The following is a 21,968-nucleotide window of genomic DNA, read 5'->3' as shown; positions in this document are numbered from 1 at the left end:
CACAACCCCCTCTGTTTTACAAGATATAAAGTCTTCGATCTGAAAGGCCCTTCCATTGCTAGTAGCTGTGAATGAACTCAATCTACGATTAAGACCCCTAGTGGCCTTACAGGCATAGCAAGATTTACACGGGAAAAACCCTTTATGATCAAGAAACGTAACTTTAGGACTCTTAGTGGGGGGGTCTAGTACGTTACGGACTAGTTTAGACCTAAGAGAAGGAGCCTTCCTATATGTGAATTTCGGTATCGGAGGTAATAATTTTGAAAGAACAGGATCTGTCATTAAAATCGGCCAATGTCGCTTAAATACTTTTTCTATTTGTTTATAATTGCTGTTAAAATCCAAAATAATTGCCATATAATCCTCAGAACCTTTTATTTTGGGTTTATCCAAAAGAAAATTGCTTCTCTCCATCTTTCCCACTTCAGCAATCTTATTTTTAACAATAACTCTAGGATAACCTTTACTGCAGAATCTTTCTTCCATAATAGTTGCTTGCTCATAGTAATCCTTAATATCTGTGCAGTTCCTTCTAAGTCTTACCAATTGTCCCTTCGGAATATTCATCAGCCACGGAGGGAAATGGCAACTATCTAGTGGAATATATCCATTCCGATCGACTTTTTTGAAAAAAGTTTTAGTATGCAGGATATTATCTTTAGTGGAAATGCACAAATCCAGAAAGTTGATAGATGTACCGCTTACTTCCCATGAAAGCTTAATGTTTTTGTCATTACTATTCAACTGATTCAAGAACTTCAATAGATCAGATTCCACTCCATCCCAAATAATGACAATATCGTCAATATATCTTTTGTACAGGAGTAGTTGTCTAGGGGGATCACGATATACAGCCTCTTCCTCCCAGTGGGCCATAAACAGATTGGCCACACTGGGGGCAAACCTCGCCCCCATAGCCACTCCCTTCATTTGTCTATAGAATTGCTTCCCATACCAAAAATAATTGTGGGAGAGGCAGTACTCCAAACTTTCCAAGACAAATTTCCTCTGCGACCACTGAAGGTCCCCATATGTACCGATACCCCATCCCACTGAGTCCATTGCATCCTCATGGTCAATGATGGTATATAGAGCAGACACATCTGCACTCGCAAGCAACATACCATCGTTGCTACTAATACCATCTAGAAGTTGTATGAGGTGCTTGGTGTCCCTCAAATAGGCCTTAGTTTTAATCACAAGGGGTTGAAGAAATGTGTCAACATATTGACCCATCCTAGACATAACAGATTGTATCCCATTAACAATGGGTCGCCCAGGTGGATGCAAAGGATCTTTATGCACTTTTGGTAGAGTATAGATAACTGGTAATCTGCATACATCTGGAACCAGATAAAGGGCTTCTTTTTTATTTAGTATCTTATTATCCTTTCCTTTCTTGACCAATGCGACAAGATCCTTTTTAAATTGATGAGTGGGAAAGTAGGGCAAAATAAAGCACTGTATATCGGACAGCAGAGGTTGTCCAAGAGGGATAATATAGTCATTAGACCCGCCGATAAAGGGGGGAGCATAGTGATACTCTCTAAAGAATACTATGAGAACGAATTGGAATCCCAATTAAGGGATGCCACTACATACCTCCCCTTATCAAAAGACCCCACTCATCAATTTAAAAAGGATCTTGTCGCATTGGTCAAGAAAGGAAAGGATAATAAGATACTAAATAAAAAAGAAGCCCTTTATCTGGTTCCAGATGTATGCAGATTACCAGTTATCTATACTCTACCAAAAGTGCATAAAGATCCTTTGCATCCACCTGGGCGACCCATTGTTAATGGGATACAATCTGTTATGTCTAGGATGGGTCAATATGTTGACACATTTCTTCAACCCCTTGTGATTAAAACTAAGGCCTATTTGAGGGACACCAAGCACCTCATACAACTTCTAGATGGTATTAGTAGCAACGATGGTATGTTGCTTGCGAGTGCAGATGTGTCTGCTCTATATACCATCATTGACCATGAGGATGCAATGGACTCAGTGGGATGGGGTATCGGTACATATGGGGACCTTCAGTGGTCGCAGAGGAAATTTGTCTTGGAAAGTTTGGAGTACTGCCTCTCCCACAATTATTTTTGGTATGGGAAGCAATTCTATAGACAAATGAAGGGAGTGGCTATGGGGGCGAGGTTTGCCCCCAGTGTGGCCAATCTGTTTATGGCCCACTGGGAGGAAGAGGCTGTATATCGTGATCCCCCTAGACAACTACTCCTGTACAAAAGATATATTGACGATATTGTCATTATTTGGGATGGAGTGGAATCTGATCTATTGAAGTTCTTGAATCAGTTGAATAGTAATGACAAAAACATTAAGCTTTCATGGGAAGTAAGCGGTACATCTATCAACTTTCTGGATTTGTGCATTTCTACTAAAGATAATATCCTGCATACTAAAACTTTTTTCAAAAAAGTCGATCGGAATGGATATATTCCACTAGATAGTTGCCATTTCCCTCCGTGGCTGATGAATATTCCGAAGGGACAATTGGTAAGACTTAGAAGGAACTGCACAGATATTAAGGATTACTATGAGCAAGCAACTATTATGGAAGAAAGATTCTGCAGTAAAGGTTATCCTAGAGTTATTGTTAAAAATAAGATTGCTGAAGTGGGAAAGATGGAGAGAAGCAATTTTCTTTTGGATAAACCCAAAATAAAAGGTTCTGAGGATTATATGGCAATTATTTTGGATTTTAACAGCAATTATAAACAAATAGAAAAAGTATTTAAGCGACATTGGCCGATTTTAATGACAGATCCTGTTCTTTCAAAATTATTACCTCCGATACCGAAATTCACATATAGGAAGGCTCCTTCTCTTAGGTCTAAACTAGTCCGTAACGTACTAGACCCCCCCACTAAGAGTCCTAAAGTTACGTTTCTTGATCATAAAGGGTTTTTCCCGTGTAAATCTTGCTATGCCTGTAAGGCCACTAGGGGTCTTAATCGTAGATTGAGTTCATTCACAGCTACTAGCAATGGAAGGGCCTTTCAGATCGAAGACTTTATATCTTGTAAAACAGAGGGGGTTGTGTACGTCCTTCAATGCGGTTGTGGTCTGCAATATGTAGGACGGACAAAAAGGCCCCTGTGGGTTCGGCTGAGAGAACATGTTCAAAATATAAAAAAGGGTTTTCCAAAACATAGTTTATCTAATCATTTCCGGCTTTGCCATAACCAAGATCCCTCTAGTCTTAAATTTTGGGGAGTTGCAAAATTCAAAAAACATTGGAGAGGGACCCATAAAGTGAGGTCTTTGAGTCAGGTAGAATCTAGATATATTTTTTTGATGGATACGTTTGCCCCTATGGGACTTAATATTGAGTTCGATTTGAATTGCTTTATTAGTGATCGGTAATTTACTTTTATAATTTTTATGCTGGTTTATGTCTGTTATTATGCATTAGGAGTGAGAGTCCATGCATGATCATAGGGGAGCTATTTATGTTATATATATTTTTGTTCTTATTTTTTATTCTTTGGATTTACCTTTTTTTTAAGGTTTTTAGTAATATATTTTTTATGTATTTTATTAGTTTTTTATATATATAAATATTTTCTTTATATATATATTTTTACACACATTGTTTAATGTGTAGTGTATTTTGGCATGTCATGCATTGATGGACATGCGTTCAGATCGTATCTTATCTTTATCCCTTTTTTAATAAAGCATGTGGTTTCCACATCTGGTTTTAATGTTTGTGTCCCAGTATTAACATACCTTACAGAGTAATTGGTTTTTTTTCCCAAATTACTATATCGTTTGGTCCTATTGTGATTATTAGACACAATGGGAAAGTATCTGTGTACATTGGACTACAGTAATATGGCCGCGATGGAACCGCCCCTTGTCCTTGATTGGTGCGGTCCTCGGTCTTTATAAGGAAGTACTGTCGGCCAATCACGCTGTCCTGACGAAGTCACGAGTTACGTGACGCAACGCGTCGACGTTTATAGCGTGGTGACGTATTTCCGGCGTGGCGCCATTTTGGAACACCTTCTGATCATGCTGTACACCCAATCCATGGGGAAAGATACTGCTGTTATGTAAGTGTATGTCTCTCCTGTTTTTCTTGGCTTACTGTGATTGTCTGGCCATTAAAATCAGTAATACACTATGAGGATTGTGTTTCTCTCCTCATTTATGAGCATACGAGCTTTCTGACATCTGAGGAGGGCACACTCTGTATGTCCGCTGGTCCGGCTGGAGGTTATTCTTATTCATGTGATGTCCGCCCATGCCATTTCTCTTTGAGGAGCTACTGGTTGGAAAGGACCCAGAGGTGATCTGCAATATGCTTTGTGGCCCTGTGGGGTCATAGAGTGGAGGTGAGAGGCCATTGCAGCCAGACTGCCTTGGATCACGTTTGGAGTGTGCTGTGATTCACCTGCACGTTTTAAAGATATGAACTATGGACACTGCATTTTGCACTAAGCCACTATTATCTACCTGTTAAGGGTTTTTTGCCTGTTCCCATATCCCCCGGTGGATGTGGGTTATCTACTATCATATTTAGTTTATTATATGTGTTTTCTGTTAGCGCTGCATCATTTTTATATATGACTCCTTCAGCCCTACTACCACTGAGGAAGTCACCAGAGTCTTCTCAGAAGCCCGCCTCACTACCTGCCCCCTGGACCCTATCCCCTCTCAACTTCTCCGGTCACCCCCCTCTTCCCTCATCCGCTCCCTTACCCACATCTTCAATCTCTCCCTCTCTACTGGCGTCTTCCCCTCCCCCCTAAAACATCCGCACATCACCCCCATACTCAAAAAGCCCTCCCTGGACCCCACTGACCTCAACAACCTCAGACCAATTTCCCTGCTGCCACTCACTTCCAAGCTCCTTGAGTGCTTGGTCTTCGATCGCCTAAGCGCCCACCTGACTGACAGAAACCTCCTTGACCCACTACAGTCCGGCTTCCGTCCCCTACACTCCACCGAAACTGCCCTCCTCAAAATCACCAACGATCTACTAACCGCCAAAGGCGACTACTCTGTCCTCCTCCTCCTAGACCTCTCCGCGGCCTTTGACACAGTCGACCACCCCCTCCTCCTTAATAAACTACTCTCCCTTGGCATCAGAGACACCGCTCTCTCCTGGTTCTCGTCCTATCTATCCCAACGCTCCTTCAGCGTTTCCTACAACGATGCCACCTCCTCTTCCCTCCCCCTCTCTGTTGGGGTCCCTCAGGGCTCTGTCCTTGGACCCCTTCTCTTCTCCATCTACACCTCCTCCCTTGACAAACTCATACACTCCCACGGCTTCAATTACCACCTCTATGCTGATGATACTCAAATCTACCTATCCACCCCTCACCTCACCCCCACATTCTCCGCCCGCATCACTCACCTCCTAAACGACATCTCTGACTGGATGTTGCTCCATTTCCTCAAGCTCAACCTCCCCAAAACTGAGCTTCTCGTCTTCTCCCCAGCCCGCGCCCCCCCCCATCCTTTCCATCACTACCAACAACACCACCATCAATCCCGCCCAGCAAGCCAAGGTCCTTGGCGTCATTCTGGACTCAAACCTTTCCTTTCAACCTCATATCAAATCACTTACAAACACATGCAGGCTCCACCTCCGGAACATCGCCAAGATACGCTCCTTCCTTACCCCAGACACCACTAAACTACTCGTACACTCCCTGATTATCTCACGCCTTGACTACTGCAAATCCCTCCTCACCGGCCTACCCCAGTGCAGGCTCTCCCCGCTTCAGACCATCCTGAACTCAGCGGCCAGACTCATCCACCTCACCAGCCGCTCCACCTCTGCCACCCCCCTCTGCCTCTCCCTCCACTGGCTCCCCATTGCCCAACGCATTAAATTCAAATTGCTCACCCTGACCTATAAGGCCATTCACAACACTGCCCCTAACTACCTCACCGACCTGATTCCCAGGTACCACCCTACCCGTACCCTTCGCTCTTCACAGGACCTCCTTCTATCTTGCTCCCTGGTCTCCTCCTCCCACGCACGACTGCAAGACTTCTCCAGGTCCTCCCCCATCCTCTGGAACTCACTACCCCAATCCATCAGACTGTCACCTTTCCTCCTCACCTTCAGGCGCTCCCTGAAAACCCACCTCTTCAGGGAAGCCTACCCCACCCTCACCTAACAGCCGCTGCCCTTCCCTCCTCCTACCACTCCATCCCCCACAGCCGTTTCCTCCTGTGCCTCTACCCCCTCCCTCCTAGATTGTAAGCTCGAAAGAGTAGGGCCCTCTTACCCCTTGTGTACTGTTTGATGTTACTGTTCTGTTTCATGTATTGTCCCCCCCTCTATTGTACAGCGCTGAGCAAACCCTTTGGCGCTATATAAACTCGATAAATAAAGTTCCCCCCAGACCCGGAGTCCAGCATAGCTGAGCACGAGATTTCACGGCCCTCAGATACAGGTTTAATGGGAATAACAAAATGAGAGAGTAATGAATTCACTTTATTCTCTTCAGGAATCAGTGGGGAGACAGACTGGCTTATAGAGTTTATTTGTTCAGGCGCAATCACATCAGTCACAGCAATCATTCTTCTAACTTTGTTAGGACAATTAATTGCATAATGACCAGAATCCCCACAATATAGACATAAATTCTCTGAACGTCTTCTCTCTTTCTCCTGAATGGAAATGGATCTCTTGATAGCATCAACTTGCATAGGTTCAGGTGTGTTAGAATCTGAAGAAATGTTTAGATCCTTCTGACTGGACTGATTAGCAGAAAAACGCATGCCACCATGATTTCCAAACATTCCCAATCTCTCCTTTCTGTAAGTCTCTGGTCAATCCAAATGCATAATTGGATGAACTCCTCAAGATCATTAGGAATATCTACTCTGGCAAGCTCATCCTTTACCTGTTCAGAAAGCCCTTGGCGGAACTGGCTCTTTTGTGCTGCAGGGTTCCAAATGGTATCTGTGATCCAACTTCTGAATTCGGCTGTATATTCAGCGACTGAGCGTCTACTCTGCCGCAGACTAGGCAATTTTGGTTCGGCAGTAGCACAACGGTTGGGATCATCAAAAACCTGATTCATCGCAGTCAAAAAGGTATCAAAATCATTCAGAATGCTATGGTTTTGCTCTATATAAGGGGAGGCCCATGCTAGAGCTTCCCCAGTCAGAAGCCCAATAATAAACATTACCTTCTTTTTCTCTGAAGGAAACGCAGAAGGGTACATTTGGAAATATATGCGACATTGATTAAGGAAACCCCTGTAGTGGCGGCGGTCTCCATTAAACTTAGATGGTTGGGGCATATGTGAGCTAGGATCATCTTGGTTCAGCAGTTGTCTCTGCAGAGCCTGAATCTCTCCCTGTTGCCTATCCACAATGCTTTCTAGTTTGGCAACTTTTTCCTGATGGGTAACTCGAATTCCTGCAGCTCAGCAATTTGCTGCCTAACGTTTGCCATAGCGGTCTCCATGTTTGGACCAGATTATTCTGTCACGGTCTGGGTCAGGTTCAGAGACCAGTTGCTACAGCAGTTGTGAGGCTTACCTGAAACCAGCAGGATTGGTACACGAGCAGGTCACCCTGGGAATGACGCAGGCTCACCTGAGGTGTGGGGTCTAAGTATCCACCGGTCTTCCCCAGAGCTCCTAATGGTGGAGATGGAGTTGGCTGCATGTGAATACCAGGTCGCAGTCTCAGGATCACCCCACCAGGGAAAGGGCAAGCTGGAAACCAAGAGCAGATCAAACAGTTTAGGGATAAGACAAAAGCGAAGTCAGTCACAAGCCAAAAGTCGGTCACAAACGATATAAACGGCAGCAGTATGGATGAGCGGGATATTGGCTGGAAGGCACAATAATCTGGCAAGGAGGAAGTTCCTGGATGTGGCTTTTATAGGAAGTTCATGGGAGGAGCAAGGAGTTCAAGGTTCAAGAGAAGACAAGGCAGGATTATCCAATAGATCAGGCACAGTATAGTCGAGCATCCCAGGTAGCTCAGTGAGAAGAAATATTGCCTCGCACTGCAGAAGGCCCAGGTTCGATCCCAGGCTCTGACACTTGGAGACACAGAATATACTGTAACTGGATACTAACATAGGTAAAGTTGATCCAGGGAATATCCGATTGGGGGATCAAGGGATCAAAAAGGAATTTTTTTCCCCTGCAGGAGCAAATTGGATCTTGCTTTGCTGGTGTTTCTTTTTGCCTTCCTCTGGATCAACTGTAGGTTAAGGATTATAACTTTTTTTTTTTTAATGGTTGAACTGGATAGACATTTGTCTTTTTTTCAGTCAGACTAACTATGTAACTTCAGGGACAACATGTTTTCTTGCTGTCTCATATATCCTACCAACTTTCAGATGCCAACAATATACTCAACATTATTCACTTAACTGTCAGTGGTCATAAAGTTGTGGCTGATCTGTGTTTTTACCAATACATGTAAAATGTACTAAACCTACTATAAAACTCTTATCAATACCCTCTCATCCAATCCTCGTCAACTCTTCTCTACCCTTAATTCCTTACTCCACCCACCACTGCCTCCACCCACCAACTTACTGCACAGATGATTGCCAGTCACTTCAAGAAGAAGATCGACACAATTCGTGATGAGATCTCCAGTGTCAAGCTTCCTCCTGTAACCAACTTACCAGGCCCAACACCAAACTCAACACTCTCCTCCTTCGACCCTGTTACCACCAAGGAAGTTACCGAACTCCTTTCCAAGGCCCACTTCACCACCTGTCCCCTGGATCCTGTCCCCTCAGGACTGTTGCAGCCTCCTTCCTGCTCTATCCTAAACTCTCAAACCCACATTTCAACCTCTCACTCTCCATGGGCACCTTTCCCTCCCCACTCAAACATGCACTGGTTACCCCATCCTCAAAAAACCCCCGCTGGACCCCGCCTGTTTGAATAACTTAAGACCCATCTCCCTGCTCCTGTTTGCCTCCAAGTTTCTTGAGTGCCTTGTTCACAACCGTATGAACTGCTACGTCACCGACAACAACCTTCTTGATCCCCGACAGTCTGCCCACAACATTCCACAGAAACTGCCCTACTGAAACTCACTAATGACCTACTAACTGCTAAAACCCACGACCATTACTCCATACTCATATTTCATGACCTTTCCGCTGCCTTTGACACAGTCGACCACCCGCTCCTCCTCAGTAAACTCCACTCCATCGGCCTCTGTGACTCCGCTCTCTCCTGGTTCTCCTCTTACCTTTCTCAGCACACTTTCAGTGTCACAACTCCTCCTCCTCTGCTCCACTTCCTCTTTCTGTTGGGGTACCCCAAGGGTCTGTTCTTGGGCCCCTCCTTTTCTCTCTCTATACCTCCTTCCTGGGCAACTGATAACCTCCCATGGCTTCCAATACCACCTCTATGCTGATGACACCCAGATCTATCTCTCCACTCCCCAGCTCACCTCCTCAATCTCCTCACGTATCACAAATCTACTAAGCGACATATTAGCATGGATGTCACATCACTACCTTAAACTCAATCTTTCAAAAACTGAGCTTGTAATATTTTCTCCTCCTCGATCCCCCACTCATGACTTTACCATTAAGATCAACAGCACAACCATTGGTCCTTCCCCTCATGCCAGGGTGCTAGGCGTAATCCTAGACTCTGACCTCTCCTTTGGGCCCCACATCCACTCTGGCTAAATCCTGCTGCCTCAACCTCTGGAACATTTCCAAAATCCGCCCCTTTCTGACCAATGACACCACAAAACAACCTATCCATGCCTTGGTTATATCCCGCCTCGATTACTGCAACTCCCTCCTCATTGGTCTACCGTTACACAAGCTATCCCCCTTCAGTCTATTATGAATGCTGCTGCTAGACTCATACACCTTACCAACCGATCAGCGACTGCTGCCCCTCTCTGCCAATCCCTTCACTTGCTTCCACTAACCCAACGTATAAAATTCAAAATACTAACCACAGCTTACAAAGCCATCCACAACACTGCCCCTAGTTACATCACCAACCTCATCCACAGATACCGCCCAAATCGCCCACTCCGCTCCTCCCATGATATCCTCCTCTCTAGCCCTCTCATCACCTCCTCCCATGCTCGACTCCAGGACTTTTCCAGAGCCTCTCCCATTCTCTGGAACTCCCTACCACAGCATGTCCGGTCAGCCCCCACCCTGTCTGCCTTTAGGCGATCTTTGAAAACTCACTTCTTCAGGGAAGCCTACCCCACCTCCACCTAAGAACTGTACTTGAATCATCCCCCCGCAGCTATCACCTTTTGTATCACCTTCCCCTTCCTTTAGATTGTAAGCTCCACGAGCAGGGCCCTCACATTCCTTCTGTACTGAAATTATTGTAATTGTACTGTTGGCGCTATATAAATCCTGTAGAATAATAATAATAATAATAATAATAAACCAAGTACTAAAGCTGGCCATACACACTTGTGGGCCAACCAAAAAAAAAATTGATTCCTCCCACTGCGAACGTTGATGTCAGACAGTTACTGCATCTGATTGGATGTAGCTACCATTTGGCTGAAAAGAAGAGGGGATGCTACACTAGGGTAAACATGGCCCTGTCCTAACTTTTTTGAGACTTATTGCTGCCGTCAATTTCAAAATGACCTTATTTATTTCTTAAAATGGTACATTTTCTCGGTTTAAACATTTCATATGTTCTCTATTTTCTCTTGTGAATAAACTATGGCTTTGCGAGCTTTAAATCGATGCATTATGTTTTTTGTAGATTTTACATAGTATCCCAATTTTTTTTTTTTTAAATTGGGGTTGTAATTCTAGTAAATAAAAGCTCATTTTTAATTATTGTAATGCTCAAAGAATTTTAAGCTTCATGTCATGACCCCTATATTCACCAGTTTGCAAAAGTCCAATTTTGGTTGGACTTACCAATTAAGAAGCTGTTCTTTGGTAAAGAAAGATTTAAAATGCACATATTTATGGCCCAGTGCTTTACAATTCACTGGATTTCATTGGTCCCAGACATTCTACAACCATCATTTTTGACCCAGTATTGGAGAAGAGGGTGTACTTATTGTGAGAAAAAAAAAATAAAGACCCTGAGTGCTTTCATTTTATTGCATTTTCCCAGGAATACACTATTCAATTATTTCAACAATTAAAAGGACATTCTGTAAAGTACTTAGAATAATTTTTGTTTTGTGTATTGGAGCTAAATAATTAGGTTTTAACTGAAATCATATTAAAAGAACAGATCCTACAAACTACTTATTGTATCTTGTGCCTGATTAATCCTTAAGATGCAAGGTACTGCATTTGTCAGAGCATGCATTATATTTAGTGGTGTTCTCTTTGTCAGTAAAACTATGATCATAATAAGAATCATCTATAATTTCTGCGTCAGTCAGATTAAATGCAGCAAATTTCAAATACTGAATTTAAGATTCTGTTAGCCTTCTCAAGTGAAGCAACCTAAGTGGCACTGCAATCACGGACTCTTGGGAAGATGAGAAGGTAAGAGAGACATTGTTATTTTACAGATTTTTTATGGCACCAATAGTTTGCGCAGCTCATTACAATAAAAAGGGAACCAGTACAGTTACAATACGGTACAAGCAGGTTAGGAGGGACCTGCGCATAAGGGCTTACAATCTAATAGGGTAGGGCAAATTGTACAAAGGGTAATAACTGTGAGTGATGAGTTGATGGGAGAATTAAAAGTTCTGTTAGATGAAGGTGAGATAGGCTCCCTTGATCAGATGAGTTTTCAGGGATCACCTAAAAGTGGACAGAGTAGGACATAGCCAGACAGATTCAGGTAGAGAATTGCAGAGGATGGAAGAGGCTTTGGAGAAATCCTGGCGGCGAACATGGGAGGAGGAGGCTAGGGAGCTAGAGAGCAGGAGGTCTTAAGAGGAGCAAAGAGGGTGGTTTGGGTTTGGACAAAAGACTGGTTATATAACTTGAGGCAGAGTTGTGAATTCCTTTTTATGATGCTGTTAGTATTTTGAATTTAGTTAATTTGGGCAATAAGAAGCCAGTGGAGGGATTGGCATAGAGGAGTGGCGGCCAGTGGATGGTTGGTAATGTAGATCAGCATGGCAGTAGCATTCATGGTAGGCTGAAAAGGGGATAGTCTGTGTAGAGGTAGACCTATGAGCAAGGAGTTGCAATAGTCAAGGCAAGATATAACAAGGCAGTGAATAAGTTGCTTGGTAGTTTCATTGGTTAAAAAGGGACATATTTTGGAGATGTTATAGAAGCGACGTCTACAAACTTTTGACAGCGATTTGATTTGGGGCTGAAAGGACAGGTCAGAGACAGGATTACATTTAGTATCCTGATTGATGAGAGAGAGAGCCTAGGATAAAGGAAGAGGGTGACTGTAGTAGGTTTGAGAGAACAGGATCCATCGATAGGTGGTTAAGTGGGAATCTGAGAGAAGTTTGGTAACCTCTTCTGTAATAGGAGGGTCAAAAGAGGAAATTACTGAATGTGCTGTTAGGGTATGTTAATTAGGGAAGATATCTGTACAGTGGAGATGTCCTCACAAATTGCACCAGTCTTGGTTTTGAACTGATTGGCAATCTCTAGGGCAATGAATGGGTTAGCAGGTGGAGGTGGTGGAGTACAAAGTAGAGTGTTAAAGGTAGAGAAGAGCCGACGAAGACTGGATGTCAGAGTATTAATAAGAGTGACAAAATGGGTTTGTTTGAAAGCATGGAGACAGGAATTGTATTTTTTTTTAATCAGGTCATTTTTATTGATCTTTTTTCAATAACAAAGAAAAAAGAAAACACAATTATTACAGCATACAAATTTGCCATGAAAAATAAAGACTTCACATAGTACTTGTTTTGAGTTGAAATAGAACGAAGAAAGAAAAGTATTCCATTACAGGGAATTTGTTTAACTCTCAGAACATGCAAACACAAATAAAAGTTAGAAAGTACCTAGTGTAACCATCCCACAGTGGACATCACCACTTAGAGCAAAGAATTCCACATATATTGCTATTGCAGTGTAATAGTTACAGAAATATCTTTATGTACTGTCTACCATGTCAACAAGGCAACTACTTAATGTACAGCATCCATCTCCTGAAGTGTGGAGGAATTTGTTGATTCGTTAGACTGTATCCACAAATACCAACATTTGTGAAATTTTTTTGGGCACCCCCTGTGTTTATATGTTAGCCCCTTTCTCCTTAAAGTAAAGTCTTTCATGCTATTGATTATATTTCAGTGGTGAGAGCCACTTTTGCAGAATGAGTTTGTGGGCTTAATAAAGGGAACACATCTTGAAAAAATGCATTTTAGAGGGAAGCACATCCTCAGGAAGTATTCCCAATAAAGCAATTTTTGGATCTAATAACACTTGCATAGAACAAAGTAAATTAAGAATCATAAAAATATACTCTTAATATTGATAGAGCTTGGGGCAGCGCCATAACATGTGTAGGAGAGAAACTGAGGCCAGAGTACATCTGGGACACTGTGGAGATGCTACTCTCCCCCATGAATGAATCTTCAGTGGGGTATAATGTACTCTGTGAATGATGAATAACAGTCAGGAGGTGCGAAGGGGATAAAGAGACCTTCGTTAAATTTTCCAATACTTGGGTCCACTCCTCATCATCCAAAGATTCAACATCCCGTTGCCATGATTGGAGGGTATTCACCTGTGCTCAAGCACTGACAGCTGTTTGTAAAGTAAACTATAAATCCCCTATGAGCTCCTGTTTGTTGGTAGAAGTGGAAGTTGCTATACTTATAATTACCAAGGGATTACATTTTAGCTGGTAAGTACACGCCTGACAAGGCACGACGTAATTGAAGGTATTGAAAAATAACTTATTAGATAGCTGATAACTTTATGTCAACTTGTCAAAAGGTAATAGTATATCTTTGTCATATAACTGATAAAGGAATCTAACACTTGCCTTCTTCCAAGAGTTGAAACCCTCTAGTTTGTTCGGCTCCGGAAATCCAGGATTGTCCCAAATCAACATGTACTGCATAAATACATAGCATGTACTACTTCATATATGGTAAAAACGTGTATGGTTTCCCATATCTTGTGTAATAAATAAAATGTAGGGATGTTACGTTTAGTTTAGAAGTGGTGTGCCACTATCTATTGAACAGGTGGAGTTTCAGTGAACTGGGACAAAGGAACATTCTGAATGGGGTCTTGTACATTAAGCCTATTCCAACCATACCAATGCTGCATTTGATAGGCAACAAATACAATCGGACATTGAGTGGTGCTAGCCCCCCCCCCCCCCCGTCTTTAGATAGTTGTAGTGTGGAGAGCTGGATTCTAGGGTGCCTGTGTTTCCAGATGAGATCTCAAAAGAGGAAGTCTATGGTACGAATCAAACGCTACGGAAGCCACACCAGGCAGTTCTGGAGAAGATGCAGTAGGATTTGTATGTTAGGCAGATCTGTATAGGATAAAGTCTTGCAGGGATTTAGTTTTACGCCACAGTTGCTCAAGAACACAGCAATTTCTCTTTGAGATTTCTGGTGTCATCAGTTTGCCAAGGTTGTAATGGTTAGGGCCTGATTCTGTGTGTAGTCAGAGGAGGAAGTGAATCTATTGAGGATGAGGGTAAACTGTTGTAGACAGAAGGGGCCAGGTTAGGACAGGGCAGGGGTGAGATTTTGTCATAGAAGTGGTCAATAGCAAAATAAAGAAGCAAAGGGTTAAAGTGGTGAAGGTTTCTACGGGTAATTATTTGCTGCTTGGAGGGACAGGTGGTTGAAGACAAGGACAATGTAAAACTGAAGAATTTGTGATCAGATAGGGTAAAGGGGTACTGATGAGGTTGACAGGAGTGCAGAGATGAGATAATGCAAGGTCATTGGTGTTACCATTGGAGTGAGTGAGATTGTGCATCCATTGCGTTAGGTCAAAAGATGGAGTTAGGTTGAGATGTTGCCAGGCTGTTAATAATAATGTAGATGTTAAAGTCGCCAAGATTGATAGTGGATATTATAGAGGAGAGAAAAGGAACAGGAGATCAAAAGGTTATGCACAGAGGTGAGCTTGCTACAGACAGAGCTGGCATTCCAGAGAGCGCAAAGGGGGGCTGGTGTTTGGAAGCAGGAGATAGAACCAAAGTGGATTGCAGCTGTTGCCAGAGCAGGGAAGGTGCCGGATGTGGGTTCTGCAGCTAGATAATGGAGGGCCAGGATTAGGGAAAACGTTCCCAGACTAGAAGAAGAAGGAGAGTGAGGAAATAAGAAGAATTTGAGGACACTAATGTGAGAAGGAAGGGTAGAGAGAGTATATTGTAGAGTAGGGAGAAATAGGAATCAGACTTCATAAGAAATGATTTACAAAATGTTGGTTTGCTTGCAGACTTTCCAGAGTGGAGCATCTTGTTGTTTCTTGTTGACATTGCCTTATAACATTCAAGTGCAAGAGCCAAAGACAGCAGGACAAGGGAAGATATCACCAAAACACAAATATATATTTTTCTAGTTTTTCATTGCCTAACAGTGAACAGACTACAGTATTTAAAAGGATACATTTATAATAAGGGCAGTCCACCAAACAGTGAGTTTAGTTAAAGGGAGCTAGTGGCATGACTCACGGGATGACTCGTCATTCCCTATAAAGCTGGCCATACATGATTTCGCACATGGTGAAAGAAAAAATCTGATCCAATTTTTCTCATCTACATGTTTCAGGTGGATGTTGGAATCCTCCCCGCTGTGTCATATTCTGACAGCAGGACTCCCACTTCATTATTATTATTAATATACAGGATTTATATAGCGCCAACAGTTTGCTCAGTGCTTTACAATATAACGGGAAACAATACAGTTCAATACAAGAGGGATAGGAGGGCCCTGCTCCTTGGAGCTTACAATCTAATTCTGTCATCAACTTCTCATGAACGGAAACAGCTATAGATGGATCAAAATTTGGCTGGTCCCTACTGAACCAGCTGAATTTCGATCCATCTATGGCCAGCTTCAATCCTGACTTCCTTACCGTCAAACTGTGAGTTTTGGGTGTTTTGGGGTCTCCTCATAATGAAGCAGATATGCAGGATAAGGCACAAGACATACTATGAGACTAATAAAGTCTTAAGAGATCCAAGAAATTGTCAGGTGTTAAACTCTACATCTACCAAAACCTTACATTTAAATAACTCCCATAACTGGAATCAGATTGATAAAGCATTTTAAAAATTGCTATGAAGGAGATTTTTGGCAGACGGCACTTTCAAAGTCTCTTCTGTTGAAAAGTCTATTGCCTACCAATTTTTTTGTAGATTTAGTATCACTTTAACATATACCGTATGTGTCCTTCAAAAAAAAATCTTAATACACTGTGCGAGGATGATTTACTAAACAGCGCAAAATCTGGTGCAGCTCTTCGTAGAAACCAATCAGCTGCCAGGGTTTTTTGTCGAACCGTATTTGAAAAAGCTGAAGTTAGAAGCTGATTGGCTACCATTCACAGCTGCAGTCGATTTTGCACTCTCCAGTTTTAGTAAATATTCCCTATGTAAGCACTGTTACATTGTAAGATACAGTATAATACCTATATGAAGTTGTTTCAGGAAATGATGGATCCTACTACTTATAATGAATGCTCAAAGCCCCCACAGAGAAATCAATGTGAAAATTACAGTGGTACCTCCATTTGCCAGCAATCCATTTCCACATGTGCAGCTAACCGTGTCTGTATGTCTTAATAAAGGATGGTGTAATGAATTAAAAAAATGAAATGGCAGTATTAACAGCTGTCACTTGAAAGTAGGTAACAGACACTAGTCCTGATTTTATAGAGGAATGTTTCACCCAATTTAATTAGATGATTTCCTGATTGCACTTGGACAATCAGTGCAGTAAATTGGAGTTCCAGTTTTATCTGTTATTTTCTATAGTTAGTAAGAGGACAAAGCTTGTTACTGGTCACAGCAGACATGAAGAAACATACTGTATCTCCTTCAAGATATTAAGCTAGTACGTGTCAGTTATTTATCTCAGCTGTACTCATTGACTAACCAATTGTGTCATGGTTAATTTAGATTTATATTTCAGGGGTAGAACAATGATTTCCTTCTATTAGTTGTTTTAACAGATTTTTTTATTTTATTTTCAGTAAATGCCATGTACATGGGAAGTCAAGAAATGCTAAAGGTCTTAGAGAGAAATAATGATACTATTAAGTCCAATTTAAACAAGGTAAGCATTTGTTTTCTTTTATTACAAAGTAGAAAAAAAGCTGTAACACTTGCATACATTGCTGCATAATACAGAGGTCAAGCAGGAAAAGCTACAGAGTACTAAGAGCCAGATACTGTGGAATCTGGTTGTGTATATTCAATCACAATTGTTCTTCGTCTTTCACCAGCTCTCTAAAAGCTTCTTTTCCAGATTTTCTTTTGTTACCTAATATAAAAAGTAGCAGTCAGTACACAGAAGAGGCAGTCTTCTGTTACTATTTTTGTTTTACTCTCCACTCCTCTTCAGTTGTTCCATCTGGTAGCACATGCCTATTCCTCGAAACCAGTAGACATTAATTTGGGTACCAGCACATATACATGACCATTAGCTGTAAGACCTAAACTGTCTCATTCTTTAGTCCTTTGAAATCATATTTTTTACTTATCATTCCTATAAATTGTATCTCCAGTGTAAAATAATCCATCCTTGGTCCCAGTATCCCACAGAAGCCATTGATTGATCAAAAAAGTATTTCTGAGATTAGAATTATTCTAAATCATGACTTTTTTTCTCTGTAATATTTTTGGCCCATACTTGACTGAAAACCAGGTACAAAAATAAAAAACCCAGTGGTGATCAAATACCACCAAAATAAATTATTTCATTTGTGTACAGTTTTGCATGGCCGCACAATTGTCAGTTAAAATATCGCAGCGCCGTATAGAATAAAATGGCCTTGTCATAAAGGGAGGTAAATCTTCCAGAGGGCAAGTGGTTAAGTAGATTTTGTCAAGGCATTTAAAACTGTATCTCATAAACGTTTAGTCTATAAAATAAGGTCTGTTGGAGATGAAATTGTATGTACAATGATAGGAAACTGGTTACATGAACAGCTCCAGAGAGTAGTGATAAATTACTCATCCTCTAAAAGGTCTAAAGTTGCGAGTGGTCTACCCCATAGTTTAATCTTGGGGGCCAATGCTGTTTAATTTGTTTATTAATCATATAGACGTTGGTCTTGAGTGCCCAATTTCAGTGTTTTCTGATGATACCAAATTATGTAGGAAAATACATTTGGCACAGGATATAGCATCATTACAGGAAGACCTTGGCAACATAGGGGGCTTGGCAGTTAAATGGCAGATGAGGTTTAATGTGGAAAAATGTAAAGTTATGCATTTGGGTGCCAAAAATATACATGCAAATTACACATTTGAAGGGGCTCTCCTGGGAGATTCAATGATGGAAAAGGATCTGGGAGTGCTTATAGACCACAGACTTAAGAATAGAATGCAATGTCAAGCTGAAACAAACAAAGCTAGCAAAAATACTGTCATGTATTTAAAGGGCATATATTCCAGAGATAAATGAATAATTCTACGCCTTTTATAAAACATCGATTCAGCCTCATCTTGAATATGCAGTTCAGTTTTAGAAAGGCAACAAAATTCGTAAGGGGGGTGGAGGACATCAGCTATCATTTACTGAGATTACAGCTAATCATTCTGGAGAAAAGGAGCTTAAGAGGGGATGTGACATTGACAATGTACAAATATATTATACAGTAACTACTGTGCATATACAGTGCATCCACAAAGTATTAACAGCGCTTAACTGTTGCCACATTTTGTTATGTTAAAGCTTTATTCCAAAATGGATTAAATTCTTTTTTTCTTCAACATACTACAAACAATACTCCATAATGACAACGTGAAAGAAGTTTGTTCTGAAATCTATGCAATTTATTAACCACTTCCAGCCCTGACACTTTTACCCCCTTCCTGTCCAGGCCAATTTTCAGCTTTCAGCGCTGTCACACTTTGACAATTGCGCGGTCACGCAACACTGTACCCATATGAATTTTTTAGCATTTTTTTGAGACAGATAAAGCTTTATTTTGGTGGTATTTATTCACCACTGGGATTTTTATTTTTTTTGCTATGTAAATGAAAATGTCCAAAAATTTGAAAAAAAGTGTTTTCCTTATAAAATTTTGCAAATAAATAGTATTTCATCATAAATCTTAGCCACAATTTATTCCGTTACCTTTTTAGTAAAATAATAAATAACCAAAATTAGTTTATAACCAAAAATTAAAATTTTTAAACATTTTATTTTACTTTTTTTTATATTTGTTTTTTTGTTTTTTTACATACTGTCACCCTAGTAGTACAATGTCACCATGGTGAAACTGTACTACTTGTGGGGGGTGATGAAGATTTTTTTTTTTTTTTTTACACTGATTTCTTTTACACCCATAAAGGCTGTAAAAGCAATAATTTCTCCTTCTCTCTAGCTGCATTCTTGCAGCCATTGAGAACTACTGTGTGAGCTGTGATTGGTCACAGCTTGTCACATGGTACAAGGCTGTTGTGAATAGCCTTGTACCATGTGACCTCTGTGATCATTCACAGATTTCACACGTAGTAAGCAATGATGTCAGAAGTGACATCTTGCTTACTACTCTGCATGTGATCACTATATAGAGGGAGAGAAAGACTGTTTACTGTAAGGTTCCTGAAGTGGACACACAGCAACTATTTGAGGTTAGAAGAATGGAAGTTTAACCTTGGTTTTCGGAAAGGACTCTTGTAAGAGCAGTAAAAATGTGGAGCTCCCTTTACTGTGAAGTGGTACTGACGGAAAGCTTTGATAAAAACTTTTAGATGCCTTCTTTAGGAAGCAGAATATACAGGGCTATGGGAATAGTTACAAATAAAAATTACACACACACAGATTGACATGGGTGGACATGTGTCTTTTTTCAACCTTCTAAACTGTGAATACTTTATTAAGTGCTCTCAAGTCTATCGACTCCTGGCGTCCACATGAATAGTGTTTCTACAGGTTGATCACTTTTCTATTTGGGTCTTAAGTCTTTTCAATGAAATATTCATAATTTCTTTGACTGTATCCATGAACCTTATTGCTGGTTGCCCATTTCCTGTTTTCCCTTCAACTTTTCCAAGCGTAATTGTCCTATCTAGTTAGTAGGTTCCTTTCATAATATGCTCAAAATAAGACAGCTTCATTTTAGTTATCTGCACTTCAAGTGAAATGTTGCGCCTAATTTGTTGAAGGATCCACTGGTTTATTCTCCTTGCTGTCCAGGATATTTTTAAAATTCTTCACCAACACAAAAGTTCAGACGTTAATGTTTTTTCTATCCTGCTTGTAGTGCTTAGACCAGGGGTGGGCAAACTTTTTGACTTGAGGGCCGCAATGGGTTCATATATTGGACCCGGGGGCCGGACTAGCTGCTGGCCGGCCCAGCCACTACCATGCCATCCATAGTAAGTATAGTAATATTCCCCCATAGTAAGCATAGTAATTAATCCCCCATATAGTAATTCATCCCCCATAGTAATTCATGCCCCATAGTAATTCATCCCCCATATAGTAATTCATCCCCCATAGTAATTCATCCCCCATAGTAATTCATCCCCCATATAGTAATTCATCCCCCATATAGTAATTCATCCCCATATAGTAATTCATCCCCCATAGTAATTCATCCCCCATATAGTAATTCATCCCCCATATAGTAATTCATCCCCCATATAGTAATTCATCCCCCATATAGTAATTCATCCCCCATAGTAATTCATCCCCCATATAGTAATTCATCCCCCATAGTAATTCATCCCCCATAGTAATTCATCCCCCATATAGTAATTCATCCCCCATAGTAATTCATCCCCCATATAGTAATTCATCCCCCATATAGTAATTCATCCCCAATAGTAATTAATCCCCCATATAGTAATTCATTCCCCATATAGTAATTCATCCCCCCTATAGTAATTCATCCCCCATATAGTAATTCACCCCGCCTATATTAATTAATCCCCCCTATAGTAATTAATCCCCATATAGTAATTCATCCCCCATAGTAATTCATCCCCCCTATAGTAATTCATCCCCCATAGTAATTCATCCCCCCTATAGTAATTCATTCCCCATATTGTGTCAATTCACTTACCTTTGCTCCGCGCGTTCCTCTCGCCGTGTTCCCGCGCCGTTCCGGTCTTCAGGGCGGACTGTGAGAGGAGAGGAGTTCGTCACGCTGCCCCGCTTACATCCTGACAGCCAATGTTTGCCACGCTCCGCGGGCCGGATTAAAAGGTCCGCCGGGCCGTATACGGCCCGCGGGCCGTAGTTTGCCCATTGCTGGCTTAGACAATTCTAATCTTTAAAAATGTAGGGCTCTACTTAAAAACTACAGTATGGCCTTACCCCACAACACCTTTATAAATCACACTAATGTGCCTTACAAATGTGTGTTGTGCTCCACTTGCTTCGAGACTCCAATCTCTCCTACAGTTCAGATCTAGCACAATAGCTCCAGCATCCTGTTAAGAGCTTTGCTTTTCATTATCCTGGACATAAATGTGAACTACATATTTATTAAGAAGAAGGTGAAGGGCCAAAGAGGCTAGGTTACACCCTCTGACAAAATCTACAGAGGCAAATAAAAAGTAACAAACAAAGGATTTCCCAGCAACACTTACCAACCAACCTGCGAAACAACCAATATGGCCCTGTCTTACAGTTTGCTTTAAAAACAGAGGGTTTTCTTTGCACACATTTGCAAATACATGCGTAAGCCACAGTCCCACGTCAAGGGTCCTCTGTATACTGTATACCTTACTAAAATTTCCAAAGCCTCCATAGTAGGAGCACATGAGTAAATCGATAGGTAAAGGACAGGTGTGCCTGGAGGAGCCCATCCCTCCTTAACTAGTTGCCGACCGCAGATAGCCGAATGACGGCTGCACTGCGGCCGGCCAGTTCTGGGTGGACGTCATATGACA

The 21,968-nt window shown here is 41.5% G+C and overlaps 1 protein-coding gene across 2 annotated transcripts in view; it reads left to right on the top strand.

Moving 5' to 3' along the window:
• Positions 1–21,968, top strand: part of LDAH (lipid droplet associated hydrolase) — a 356,814-nt gene that overhangs the window by 259,742 nt on the left and 75,104 nt on the right. For both annotated transcript variants that reach the window (XM_089657355.1, XM_089657356.1), the window contains exon 6: positions 17,090–17,172. In XM_089657355.1, coding sequence (XP_089513481.1) covers positions 17,090–17,172 — 83 coding nt within the window. The remainder of the gene's footprint in view (positions 1–17,089; positions 17,173–21,968) is intronic.

This window comes from Staurois parvus, unplaced genomic scaffold (genome assembly GCF_062004578.1).
Source record: "Staurois parvus isolate SC_StPar_1 unplaced genomic scaffold, SC_StPar_1.0 ptg000985l, whole genome shotgun sequence".
Lineage (NCBI taxonomy): Eukaryota > Metazoa > Chordata > Amphibia > Anura > Ranidae > Staurois > Staurois parvus.
This window is presented reverse-complemented; position numbering and strand designations above follow the sequence as displayed.